The following is a 13,941-nucleotide window of genomic DNA, read 5'->3' on the forward strand; positions in this document are numbered from 1 at the left end:
AATTTTTTATATTTGCTAAGATTTGTTTTTTTGCCCTAGAATATTACCTATTTTGGGAAAAGTTCCATGCACAGCTAAGAAGAAGGTAGAGTCAGTTGTTGGGGGTAAAATATTCTGTAGATGTTCATTAGGTTCACTTGATTTCTAGTGTTATTTAGGTTGGAGATATCTTCATTGATTTTATGTTTTGGTGACCTGTCTATTGGTGATAAGGGTGTGTTAAAATCACCCAGTATTATTTTGTTGGGGACTATTGGATTTAATGTCATGGAGTATTTTTTTCCATGTAATTGGGTGCGTTGACATTTGGGGCATAAATGTTTACTATAGTTATATATTCTTGTTGGAGTTTTACCTCTACTAGTATATAATGACCTTCTTTGTCTCTTCTGATTAATTTTTGCTTCAAATCTGCTTCATTAGATATGAGAATAGCTACTCCTGCTTGTTTTTGTGGTCGGTATGCATGGGATTTTTTTTTTTCCCATCCTTTTACCTTCAGCTTGTGCATGTCTTTACCTATAAGATAAGTCTCTTGTAAAGAGCATATAGTTGGATCTTGGTTTTTTGGTTTTTGTGGGAGTTTTTTGCGTTTTGTTTTTTTTTTTTTTTTGGTACCAGGGATTAAACCCAGGGGCACTCCACCACTGAGCCACATCCCCAGCCCATTTTTATTTTATTTAGAGACAGAATCTTGCTGAGTTGCTGCAGGCCTTGCTAAATTGCTGAGGCTGGCTTGAATGTAATAAATTTACATTCTGTATACTCAAGATCACATAACCTGTCTTCAAGGCCTGGAGAAGCTGAGGTACTATTTTATATGTATTTATTTCTAGGAGCTCTGTTTGGTTTCTTTTTACTATTCTATTTCTTTATTAGAATGGTCTTTCACATCCTGTATATGCTGTCCTAATTTCTTCCTTAGACCTTCTTGTAGCTTATTAAGCACTTTTTTTTTAAGTTGGACAACACTTCCAAAGTTGTGTTTATTTTTGGACAAAGCAATTATTTTTAAAATGCTGACCTTACAGACACGAGAGTCCATAATCATGAAGGCCAAAACCACATCTCGGCTATAGCTAATAAGTGAAGGGCATTTATTCCGGAGAAGAGCAACTTGGTAGGAAGGTAGGAAGGTGAAAAGGAAGGAGGTGTCATGATACTGGCAGCAGCTCACATCCACTGGATGTTCTCTACCAGTCTGTTTCACACCCTTGACACTTATTGAGTTATCAAAGCCTCACAATAATCTCATGATATAAATTTCACTGTTATTCTCATTTTTATTTATTTTATTTATATATGACAGCGGAATGCAGTACAATTCTTATTATAGTGCATAATTTTTCATATCTCTGGTTGTATACAAAAATGTATTCACATCAATTTGTGTCTTCATACGTGTACTTTGAATAAAAATGTCCATCACATTTCACCACAATTTATAACCCCATGCTCCCTCCCTTCCCCTCTAACCCCTCTGCCCTATCTAGAGTTCATCTATTCCTCCTATGCTCCCACTCCCTACCCCACTATGAATCAGCCTTCTTATATCAGAGAAAATATTTGGCATTTGGTTTTTGGGGATTGGCTAACTTCACTTAGCATTATCTTCTCTAACTCCATCCATTTACCTGAAAATGTCATAATTTTATTCTCTTTTTATTGCTGAGTAATATTCCATTGTATATATATATGCCACATTTTTTTATCCATTCATCTATTGAAGGGCATCTAGGTTGGTTCCACAGTTTAGCTATTGTGAATTGTGAATCTGCTATAAACATTGCTGTGACTGTGTCCTTATAGTGTGCTGTTTTTAAGTCCTGTGGGTATAGAATGAGGAGTAGGATAGCTAGGTCAAATGGTGGTTCCATTCGCAGTTTTCCAAGAAATTTTCATACTGCTTATAATCAGTTTTTTATAGTCTTTCTCTGGGCTTTCTATCAGTGTGATCCTTTGTTGGGGGATTGTGAATTTGGGGGAAAATTTTTTTTGCCTATTTTCTCATGTTTGTTGAGGTCTTGGACTTGCATGTTGATTAAGGTGGATTCCGTTACCTCTTTTTGGCACATGTCCTTCTGTGAGTAATTACCTTGTTTGTTCTGGAACTTCTCTCTGTTTTGTGTATGAGTATTTGCCAAGGGGTGGGAACTGAAGTTCCTTTCTGTTCCTCCTTGGATCCTGTTGTTGTTGGGGGCTTTTGTCCCCTTACTTCTGAGTTGGAGTGATGTCAGGGAATGCTCAGCTCAGCAGCAGCAGTCTCTAATCTGTGAACTTTTAGCATCCATGTAGGTTCCCAAACCTTCTGAAGTGGAGTGAAATAAACAATAGTAACAACCATTGCAAACAATATATGGCATTAAAGTAAATACCCAGCTCCAAAGATGACATCTTCAACATTAATTATCACCAATAAACAGGAATGGCCCGTTCAGCAACTGTCAACAGTAAAAATAATAACCATAAACTAGATCTGGCTTTAAAGCAAACAGCAAGTGTCAACTCTATCATTCACAGCAGTAATGTGTGTATCAGTCTTATTGGTGGGGGCAGGATGGGCCAGGGGTGTGGCTCAGTGGTAGAGTGCACCTGAATCAATCCCCAGTACCTCTCCCCCCCGAAAAAAATAGTGGGAGTAGGAGTTATTATAAGCCAATTAGTTCTGAAAGATGGTAAAAGATGGTAGGGGGAAATAAAATATGTTAGAAAGTTAGAAAAGCATTTATAATTTCAAAAAGTGAACAGAGAATGTAGAAGAGATGTGGCAGGTGATGTTTACATGAAAAGAGGGGGGGATTAGAAGAAGCAAAGTATTGGGAAAGAAAACAATAGAATTTGGTCATTAGCAGGAGAAAATAAGAAAGAGAAACAAGAAAAATAAACAAATAAAAATAATACAAAACCAAACTAAAATATACAATCCCAAATTCCTGAACCCTCAAAAGACAATGCTAGGAAAAAATAATTACCTTAAAAAATGCTAAGAATGAGGAGTCAGGATTATGGCTCGGTGGTAGCACATGCAAGGCCTTGGGTTCGATCCTCAGCACCACATAAGAATAAATAAAATAAAGATATTGTGTCCAACTACAACTTAACAATAAATATTTTAAAAATGCTAAGAATGAGAGAAAAAATAACAAGTGTATTTATATATGTCCCTGAACCAATCAGCACAACAAGAACACTCTTTCTCTCTCTCTCTCTCTCTCTCTCTCTCTCTCTCTCTCTCACACACACACACACACACACACACACACACACTCACAAGGAAAGAATAAAAAAAAATCTTAATGAAGAATGAAGGAACCGTCTCCACTAAGGTAGCCAAAATAGTTCCCCAGTTTGGGTGGTCACTGTCTATGTCCAACAGTCTCCTTCCAATTCGTCTTGTGTTACATAACCATAGAGAGAGCAAGGGGTGGGGTGGGCACCCCTTCCTTTTTGTGTGTTGCTCTCTGAGCTGCCAGTAGTAGTGGCCTGAGATTGAAGCCGTTGGTAGAAGACTCAGCTTCCTTCTCACAGTGTGAGGTGGGCTGTGTTGGGCTGTGCTGTCAGTCGGACCAGCTGGGTGCGCTTCCAGGGTACTGTTTCTGCGGTGGTCTGTGAGGAGAGGTCCAGAAGGTGGCCCTGAAGTCTGTTCGTCCTCGGGGGCTTTGTTGGTTGGGGCCTTTGTTGGTTGGGGCCTTTTCTGGAAAGACTAGATTGACCCTAGGGCTACGCAGTACCCAATCTCTTCTGCAAGTCTGATTCTCAGGAGCCTCCCACCAAATCCAGTCATGGGGCAGGGCGTGGCAGTCCTCCGCTCACTGCTGCTGGGGAGCAGAGCCTTCCTGGGCCAAGCCCTGAGTGCATTCACCACCACCACCACCCCACCCCCCCACCCCCGCTCCCTACAGGCCACTCCACACCTGTTCCCCTTATGTTCCACCAGGCCCACCCGAGGTCCCCTGACGGGTGAATGCTCTCTTGCATAGCTTTCCTGGAAGCCCTTGCTCTGTGTCCCTCTGTGGCACGGTCCTCAGCGGCTATTCCACAGTATACCAGGTGGGGGCACATTCCTGCTTGGATTCTGTGTCCCTTTCTTGGGCTCTTGTCTTGCTGCAGCCTATGCTCAAATATGTCACCACCAGAAACTACAAGGTGAAGTCAAGTCCCTGCTCACCTGGAAGTGTTTTTCTCTTCTCACATTTGGCTCCTTGGTTGGATGCCATTTCCTCCCAGAGTTTTGGAGGCTGGCTTCTATGGCTTCTTACCTACTGGCACTTGCTCATACTGAAAAGAAAAAAAAGAAAGAAAGAAAATTTGCACTTGCTGGTCCTTGTAATTGACTTAAATTCCCCTCCGGCTCTTTGTGCCTTCTTCCTCTTGGCGCTCCCACAATTCCCCGCAGTATTACCTCGAATGGGTATAATGTCATTCATCTACCAACACAAGTCCCTTTCAGCTTTTTATTTCTTCCTTCATTTTCTTTGTTCTCTTCTATTTGAATTTTCTAGGGCTGCTATGACAAACTCCCACGTGCTGGGTGCCTTATTCACACAGGAATTTGGGTTCTAGCAGTTCCTCTGGCTGGAAGTCCGAGGTGGAGGTGCCAGCAGGGTTGGTTTCTTGTGAGGCCTGCCTCCTTGGCCTGCAGAGGGCCGCCTTTGTGTCCTCATGTGTTCCTCCCTCTGTGCATACCTGTGTCCTGCTCTGCGGGTCCTGCAAGGACACCAGTCCTACTTGATTAAGGCTACCCTGTGACCTAATCTTATCTCTTTAAGGACCTTCCCCCTAAATACTCCCATTTTGAGGTACTGAGGTCTCACACTCCAACATGGGAATTTGGGAGGGATATAGCTCAGAACACAACACCTTCTTTCAGATCTCTGGAGACGTCCTTCTGTCCTACCTACATGCACATACACACAGCGGCCCTCCTGGATCAGGAGGGAGATACACTGAGGACAGTCCCCTGGTGCTTTCCTGGGCTCTGTTTTTGGTTCTGAGCCAGAAGCACCTCTGGGCTTTCATTTTTGCCTCAGACCATGGTTTTCCTTGCTTTGATTTCTTCAAAAGCATCCTAATTTTGGAAACTTTGGAAAATTTAGATTGTGGTATCCTTTCCTGATCTGGTACCATGCTATAAAAACTTATTTTTAAAAAAATGTCTTTGATGAAATCTTGGAAATGAAGAGAGACACATGAGATCAGTAATATATTGAACCCACTATCACCTCCACCACGTGGTAAAAGAGAAACCTTTTTCTACTAACCGGAAATATAAAATTCTTAATGGATCAAGGGTTTTATTATTTTAGTAATGTCCCAGAGACAACACATAAAAAAAATAAACAGGAAGCTCTAGAAACCCAATGTGAGAAAATAACTGATAACTTCAAGAATTTCAGCAAGTTGGACTTCTGAGGAAAGTGAATTAAAGGAAGAACATATAAAAGTTTAAGCAAATATACTCCTTTTGATCACATGTTATCAGTAAGTTGAAAGACTTAATTGATTGCCTTAAATAGAAACTTTATAATAATACTTCAGGGCAAAACTAGTTGAGGGTTTGATATTGATCCTTCTCATGCATTGTTAACATTACCTATTGATACATATTATATACATCTGTTTTAGTCAGCTTTTTCACTGCTGTGACTAAAAGACCTGACAAGAACAATCGCAGTGGAGGAAAAGTTTATTTGGGGGCTCAAGGTTTCAGAGGTCTCAATCCATAAATAGCAAGATCTTCTTCAGGGCTCAAGGGGAGATGTAAATCATGATAGAAGAATGTGGTGGAGGGAAGTGACTCACGTGATGATCAGAAAGCAGAGAGAGACTCCACTTGCTAAATACAAAATATATCCCTTGGGCTGGGGATGTGGCTCAAGCGGTAGCGCGCTCGCCTGGCATGCGTGGGGCCCGGGTTCGATCCCCAGCACCACATACCAACAAAAGATGTTGTGTCCGCCGAGAACTAAAAAATAAATATTAAAAAAATTCTCTCTCTCTCTCTCTCTCTCTCTCTCTCTCTCTCTTAAAAAAAAAAAATATATATATATATATCCCTCAAAGGCACAACCCCAAGGCCCACCTCCTCCAGCCATACCCTATCTGCCTTCAGTTAATCCATCAGGGGATTAATACTCTGATTGGGTTAAGGCTCTCATAACCAATCATTTCTCCTCTAAACCTACTTCATTGTCTCACACATGAGCTTTTAGGGGACACTTAATTTCTAAGCCATAACATTCTACCTCTCTCCCCGAAAAGCTCATGCTCATCTCACAATGCAAAATACATTTAGTCCATTTCCAAGAGTTCCCATAGTCTCAGTTGTTCAAGATTGCCCAAAAGTTCAAGTCCAAAATCTCCTTTGAGACCCAGGGAAAATTTGCGTCATGAGATCCTATAAAAACCAAAAGTGATTTACAGGTATCCAATATATAAAGGTACAGAGTAAATATTTCCATTCACAAAAATAAGGGCACAGAAAGAAGGAAAAGGATCAAAACAAGACTGAAATCCACATGAACAAACAACTCCAGTAGCTCCACGTCCAGCATCTGGGGCACATGGCATTGTGAGGTTCTGTCCAAAGGGCTTGTGTCACTTTGCTCCTGTGGCCTTGTTGGTTGCAGCCCAAATGGCCTTTCTGTTGGCTGATCTCAGCTTGATTCCTTCAGCCTCATCAGCAGATGTTCCATGGTACTGGCATTTCTTAATCTTAGGCATCTCCACTGCAATTCTGCTTCCTCCTCACATCTCTATGCATTGCCCTCTCAAGGGGTGCCCGCAGGGACTCCGAACCTGCTGCACTTTGCCTGTCCTTTCAGATCTTCCTTTAAAATCTTGGTGGAAGTCTCCATGACCCCCTAACTCCAGCATCCTGCAATCCTGCAGAACCAGCACAAAATGGTTGCTGCCAAGGTCTACAGCCATCTTAACCAGTGGCCAAACCTCCAGGGACCACAGCTGCAGCAGCCTCTGAGTGCCTGGATGGGTAAACACATTGAAAAAGCTTCCTTGGCCCCCTCATGCAAAAAGAGTGTCCCACTGGTCTCATCTCAAGAGAATTTTTACTTGTGATTTCGTAAGTCTGAGATGGATATGATCTTGCCAATTCCTGAGATGCCCTCAAGCCATCTTTCTTACTGTCTCTGGCAAAGTCTTTAGCATTTCTTTACTGACAGGAATTTCTTTTAAACTGTGGCTTTCTTAGCCCCAGTTTTACTCCCACCTTTCAAGTCCAAGTTTTTAAAATCTTTCTGTTTTGCTTTCTGCTCCTGCACAATAAATTTGGCTAAAAACCACCAGCAATGTCCATGACACCACCTGAATGCTATACTCTCTAGAAATTTTTTCCACCAGTTAAGAATTCCATCGCTTTTTAAATCAGCCTCACAAGAAGTTTCAGGAAATAGGCAAGATTCAGGCAACTTATCAGCCAGAACATAACACAAATGTCCTCTAACCCAATTACCAATAGTGTCCTCCCTTTCCTCCAAACCCTCTTGATCCCTGTCTCTACTGTCCATGGTCCTATTGGCATTCTGGTCTTCTGAGCTCCCACCAGAATTGTCCATTAAGGTCCACTTACAGCATTTCCAGCTTGCAGTGCTAAACATCTCAAAATTCCTCCCCCAAATTCTATAAAGCTCCAAAAGCTTCTAAACCACATGGTCAGGTCAGTTATAGCAACAACCCCACCTCTCAGTACCAATTTCTGTTTTAGTCAGCTTTTTTGCTGCTGTGATTAAAAGACCTGACAAGAGCAATTTTAAAGGAGGAAAAGTTTACTTGGGGGCTCACAGTTTCAGAGGTCTCAGTCCATAGACCGCCAGCTCCATTCTTCAGAGCTCCGGGTGAAACTGCACATCATGGCAGAAAAATGTGGTAGAGGGAAGTGGCAGAAAGAGAGACTCCACTCACCAGATATAAAATATAAAGGCATGCCCCCCTTCCCCCTTCCTCCAGCCACATCCTCCCTGCCTTCCATCACCACTCAGTTAATCCCACAGGGGATCAATTCACCTAACTTATGACTCTCACAACTCAATCATTTCTCCTCTAAACTTCCTTGCATTGTCTTACACATGATATCTAATATCTAATATCTAATATCTAAACCATATATATAATGATATCTAATATCTAATATCTAAACCATACTAGTGTCCATAAACAATATGTTGTTGCTATATTTTTAAGCTTAATGTGATATAAAAGTTATATCCTGTGCATGTTATTCTATAATATTATAAAATATAGTATGAAATTATTTTAATATTTAGCCATATTGATATATACATCTCTTATCCATTAACTTTTCCACTGTAGAGTATTCCACTGTATGGATATACCACAATTTATTTATTCACATTTACTTCACATTCTTACCTGTTTCTTTGTTTAAATGTAGGAAGTTTCTCTAGGCTGGTGATCTTTAAACTCTTGATCACTTTTAATAAAAATATTTTGAGTAGGGGCTGGGGATGTGGCTCAAGCGGTAGCGCGCTTGCCTAGCATGCGTCCGGCCCGGGTTCGATCCTCAGCACCACATGCCAACAAAGATGTTGTGTCCGCCAAGAACTAAAAAAAATAAATATTAAAAATTAAAAAAATTAAAAAATAAAAAATAAAAATAAAATAAAAAAATATTGTGAGTATAAGCCCACTACATATGAATATTATATCCTTTATAAATTACATATATAAACTACTGTATTGAATCAATATGTGTCACAAAGCTGATAAGACTTGGTTATGTATTTTAGGAATACAAAGTTTGAATTATTCTTTTTAGTACTTAGATGTACATCATTATTACTTTTTGTCCTCTAAATTGGATAATCTGCTATAAACCTTCACTCACCTATTTGTTGGGAAAAAAAAGAGCTGATCTTATTTGGACTCAGTCCTAGCACCCACCTCATTCCTAGAGTGGTACAAGAATTTTGGGATCTTCTGTAGCCTGGAACATCTAAGGAAGTGATCTCTAATCACCTGTCCTTGCTGTTCACCACCTGACTGGTCCCAGGAAGGCAGGCAACTCACCTGACTCCACATGAAGCTGAGGCAGGGGAACTCGCTGAGGCTGGAAGACTTGGGGCAGCCCAGGCTCATCAGTTGTTCCACTCCTGCAGGGTGCTAACTGTCTCTCCAGAGCCACGTGGGAAATGTCTACTGGGTTGTCCCACTTCTTCCTCTCCAAACCTTGTGACCCTTCCCTGTCACAGCCAGCCTCCTAGCAGTTGAAATTACAAGTCTCCTTCCCTGCCTCCAGAAGAAAACCTTTTGGAGGCTGTGTTCTAGGTACTGAGAAACTTCTGTTTGGGGTCCTTCACTTCTTTTTTTTTTAATTTTTTTTTTTTTTTAGTGTTGATGGACCTTTATATTTTTTTTATTTATTCATTTATATGTGGTGCTGAGAATCAAACCCAGTGCCTCGTGCATGCTGGATAAGCACTCTACCACTGAATAATCACACCCCCCTTCACTTCTTTAACACTTCTGAAGCAAGGAGCATAAAGCTCAGTCCCTATTTGGTGCCTCCTCGGTATCCCCAAATGTTCGTAGACTAGGTAATACTTACAAAGTAATTAGAACAGTACCCGACATGTATAAATACAGTGTTAAATCAATTCTCTCCAGGTTGTTGTCATGAGTGGGCAAGCAGGGGCAACCTAGTGTTGCTAAACTGTCTGTCTTTAGACTCCAGGGATTTTCTGAAAGCATCTTCAATTTCTTCAAAAAAGGGTCATAGACCAATATCAGTTGCGTGTCCTGTGAACTGTAAAAAATTGCTATCTGGTTCAGTTATGAGACCACGGTTTTCTGTTTCAGATTTGTAAATACTTTTAATGAAACGATCAGCATTACAATGGATGGGAGAGTTTTTGAAAACATCACCAGTCACAGTGCCAGCGAATATCAGTTTTTCCCTTCTGGCAAGTAAGTATTACTAGACACTTGGCTCCTGGTCCAAGAGTGTCAAGTATTTTTTGAGGCTTTAATACCAAGAACATTAACAATGTTATTCTTTCTTTTCATAGAAAAACCATCATAGTGAACTCAACAGAGATTTCACAAAACTGTACACAAGATCTTGAATCTTCCAACCTTGAATTTGGTAGTGCTTATACATATGTGATCAAAAGGGAGGTTAGTAATTCATTGCATCGTATGAGAAGTTCTACTCACCTTGTGCTGATCTGACTCTTCCCAGTGAGGACATGCATTTAATGAGAGGAATATTAGGATTTGTATTGTAAATGGGCTTACAGTTATTTCTCTAATTAATTATTGACTTAAGACAACCATTAGAAGAGAATCCTCAGACTGACTTACACTGATTACAAGTTCACATTGGCCAGTATCCATTGCTTACTTATAGACTTATTATTACTATTACTATTACGTTTTCCTGGGAATCAAACCCAAGGTCTCAAACATGCTAGGCAAGCTCTCTTCCACTGAGCTACATACCCAGCTCTTTTTATTTTTTTCATTTTGAGACAGTCTTGCTATATTGCCCAGGCTGGCCTTGAACTCACGATCCTCCTGCTTTAGCCTCTAGAGTAGCTGAATTACAGACAAGAGCCACCACACCCAGCTCCTTACAGACTATTTAACATGGACTTGAGAAGTGTGCAGTTCAAAGGGATGGCAGTGTTTTAAACAAACCTGGTTTCCAATCTCCTGTCTTATTTTAAAGGAAAATGCTAGTGAACATATTTTCCATTTTCACACAAACATAACAGGCAATGCTTCACTTGCACATTTAAGACACATACTTACTCATAAATTGCTTGACTGAACCCTAGAAGGTCGAGCCCAGTTTGCCTGTGGGAAGAACTGTTATTCTAGAAGCTACCTGACTTCAGTTTCAGCTTCCTGCTTTTGCCTTCATGGTTTAGGGTAATGGCTGCCCCAAACTGGAGGAGTTTGAAGATATTCCACCCAACACAGTTAACATGGCTCTGCAAATCCCGCAGTATTTTCTTCTCACCTGTGGCGAGGTGGTCTTCTCCATTACAGGACTGGAGTTCTCATATTCACAGGTTTCTTGTCTATTGTCTTTACCACCCCTCCCATCTCCGCCCCTAGATTCATAAAATGCTGCAGGAACTTAATTTAAATCTGGAATAGCTGTATGTTTGTAGTTTTAAAAATTCTAGAAAGCATTATGATGTTTTCCCCAGACCAAGGTCTTTGGGGTTGACAGGATCACTGAGTAAGGACACCACGCTGTTAGCTTTTGAGCGTGTGTCCATTGTGTGTCTGAATTCCTGTGGTCACCCTAGAAGTTATGAGTTCTGTGTAGGAAAAAACAACATTCATGACTGCTACCAGGATCATGGTGGCAGATTCTACAATTTGAAATAAGCTGATGCTACTAACTATTCATGAAAGTGTTCATTTACAGGTCTGTGTCCTCATCATATTTTAGATTTATTTGAGATCTCTTTGTGGCTACCAGTGAAAACATCAAATAAGACCTAGCTTTAAGAAGTTTTAAATATTGCTTTTAAGCACAGCAGCCAAATGAGGCAAATTTTGTTGATATGCACATCAGAGCTTAGTGTCCCAGACTTTTAAAACTGCACTTACAGTCACTGTAACCCACAATTTCTAGTGCCTTCTAAGTTTGTAGTAAAGATGGTAACTGTGAACTGGATAATGCCTTTCTGTGATGACCTCACAGTCTAACAGACGGGGTGACCATAACATAGGTGATGAGACTTGGGAGATAGGTTTTGGTGACGTGGCCAAGAAGCCGCAAAGAGCATGCTTATATCCCAGAGAGCAGCCTCCATTTGGGGGGAGGGGTGCGAGGGGTGGCTTGGTCTGGAAACTGTCCTGCAGAGGTTGAGTCAGTTCACCTGGAGCTCTGCTCCTTTCACCAAGAGGAGCTCAGTGTGCGGGAGGAGAAGGAACCCCGGGGATTCTTTGTGCTCCTGCAGCGGGGAGGCTGGGTGCCTGGTTACCCGTTTCATGGTTAAATGAAGCGAGCTGGCCTCCAATATGCACTTAGGGCAGTAGACCACCCATGGAGCAAGTCAGTGAGCGGGGTTCTGCTCCAAGGCTGACATCCAGTTGAGATTCTCTTTCCTTTGTCTCCTCAGGCTCCTTCCAACATGAAGTCGGTGCTCCAAGCCGGATGGCTGTTGACGGTGGCTTTCGGCAACATCATTGTGCTTATTGTGGCAGGGGCAGGCCACTTCAGCGAGCAGGTATGGGGCGGGAAAGGAAAGAGGATGTACCTCTGCCTAATCTTTTAATGATCGTCCCCAAGACCCTTCCCAGCCACCTCTAAGTACGTGGTCACTGGGTTGGTGGCTGGATAAAATGGCCAGACTGACCAGTTAGGGTTGCTATCAATGGCCTTCTGGCAAAGTGTGTACTGATTCTTATTTTCACCTGGTGCCACACTTTGGAAGTTGACAACCGAAATAACCAGGTTGAGTTAAACCACCTTAGTGGGGTTTACTTGGAAACTAACTTTCCAAGCCTCAGTTAATACCGCTCAATAGCCCTAAACTAGACCTATTATCTAGAAATGTTTATAATACCTGAAGTTAAAGCCATCTTTGAGTGGTTGATTTTTTTTTCAGCTAAAATAAAATGAGGGCTTTCTGGACACTGCAACACTGTCTTCAGCACTGGGGCATCACAGTTGTCTCTTCCCACTGTCCTCATCGTTTTCTGATCAGCTCCCATCGGGGTGGATGGGAGGGTCGCAAGCACAGGGTGCACCCAGGAAGAACACAGGGTGTCACCTTGGTAAAACTCAGCACATCCTTTTCCCCATAAGGGTGCTACTTGCTGTTCTCTTGGTCCGCATCCTTCCAGCACCAGCCATGTATCTTAAGGCTTGAGTATTTTAGAAATTTTCTTTCATCTTTCCAAAATCCTGTGTTTCTGCACCTCCATGCTGTTAGAAAAATGTTGTCAGTCACTTAAGCATTCAAGAAAAGCTGGCCAATCTGAATCTGTATTGGTTCCTACCAACTTCCCATAACAACTTAATCCATAGCAACTTCTACGTAGACATAGCAAGAAAATGTTCGCACAGTATGCACGTGAATATGACTTGTTTTGTTTGGTTTTGTCTTGTTGCAACTCTGATTCCTTCGCAGTGGGCTGAGTACATTCTGTTTGCTGCGCTGCTTCTGGTCGTCTGTGTGATATTTGCCATCATGGCTAAATTCTACACCTACATCAATCCAGCGGAGGTTGAGGCTCAGTTTGATGAGGATGAAAAGAAAAAGGATGCAGAAAAGAATGATCTGTACCCCGCACTGGGGCCTGTCTCACAGACACAGATATGAAGATCAGGAAACAAGCCGAGGATGGACTGAGCCCAGCCTGCGCCCAGCCTGCGCCCAGCCTGCGCCCTGGCCTCTGTCCCCAGGGCAGGACACTCCTTTGGATAGCCCTTGATGGGGAAGACTTCAGAATTGTGAACTGAACCAAGAAAGCTATTTTCTAAGCAGCCAGCAATGGATCTAAAACTCTAGAAGAAGTCTTATTTAAAACACACCTTTTTTTAAAAAACTCGGAGAGCACACATTGCATTTATCTCTTCTCCTGACAAATGAATGTAGTTTGCACTAACAATTTTGAAAGAGTGACAGAGTTTTTTCCAACACTCTTACAAAAACAATGTTAACTGAGACCAATTTTTGGCCAATGCCAAAAGTGAATTCACAGGTTTCATAATGGTATAGAGTTAGCACCAGCTGGTATTAACTAATAACTTTACCTTTTGGATTTTACTTTAGTTTTTCCAGTCCCGACCTCTTTTTAAATTGCATATAACTCAAAAGACCACTCAAGTGAAGGCCAGTAATGATTTTTTAAGTTTTTTATGGTATGAAATAGATTCCTGTCTTTGGGTAGGGTAGCTGTTTAACAGGCTAATTATAAAAGCAATGTATGTCCACTAAA

At 41.5% G+C, this 13,941-nt stretch overlaps 1 protein-coding gene across 1 annotated transcript in view; it reads left to right on the forward strand.

Moving 5' to 3' along the window:
- Positions 1-13,322, forward strand: part of SLC15A1 (solute carrier family 15 member 1) — a gene marked incomplete at its 3' end in the record, with an annotated part of 53,830 nt that extends 40,508 nt beyond the window's left edge. Inside the window, exons 19-23 of the mRNA XM_081304562.1 lie at positions 9,835-9,942; positions 10,044-10,152; positions 10,908-11,051; positions 12,117-12,224; positions 13,131-13,322. Coding sequence (XP_081160688.1) covers positions 9,835-9,942; positions 10,044-10,152; positions 10,908-11,051; positions 12,117-12,224; positions 13,131-13,322 — 661 coding nt within the window. The remainder of the gene's footprint in view (positions 1-9,834; positions 9,943-10,043; positions 10,153-10,907; positions 11,052-12,116; positions 12,225-13,130) is intronic.
- Between the last annotated feature and the right edge of the window lie 619 nt (positions 13,323-13,941).

The sequence above is a fragment of the Spermophilus citellus genome, assembly GCF_964194105.1.
Source record: "Spermophilus citellus genome assembly, chromosome: 1".
Taxonomy (NCBI): Eukaryota; Metazoa; Chordata; class Mammalia; order Rodentia; family Sciuridae; genus Spermophilus; species Spermophilus citellus.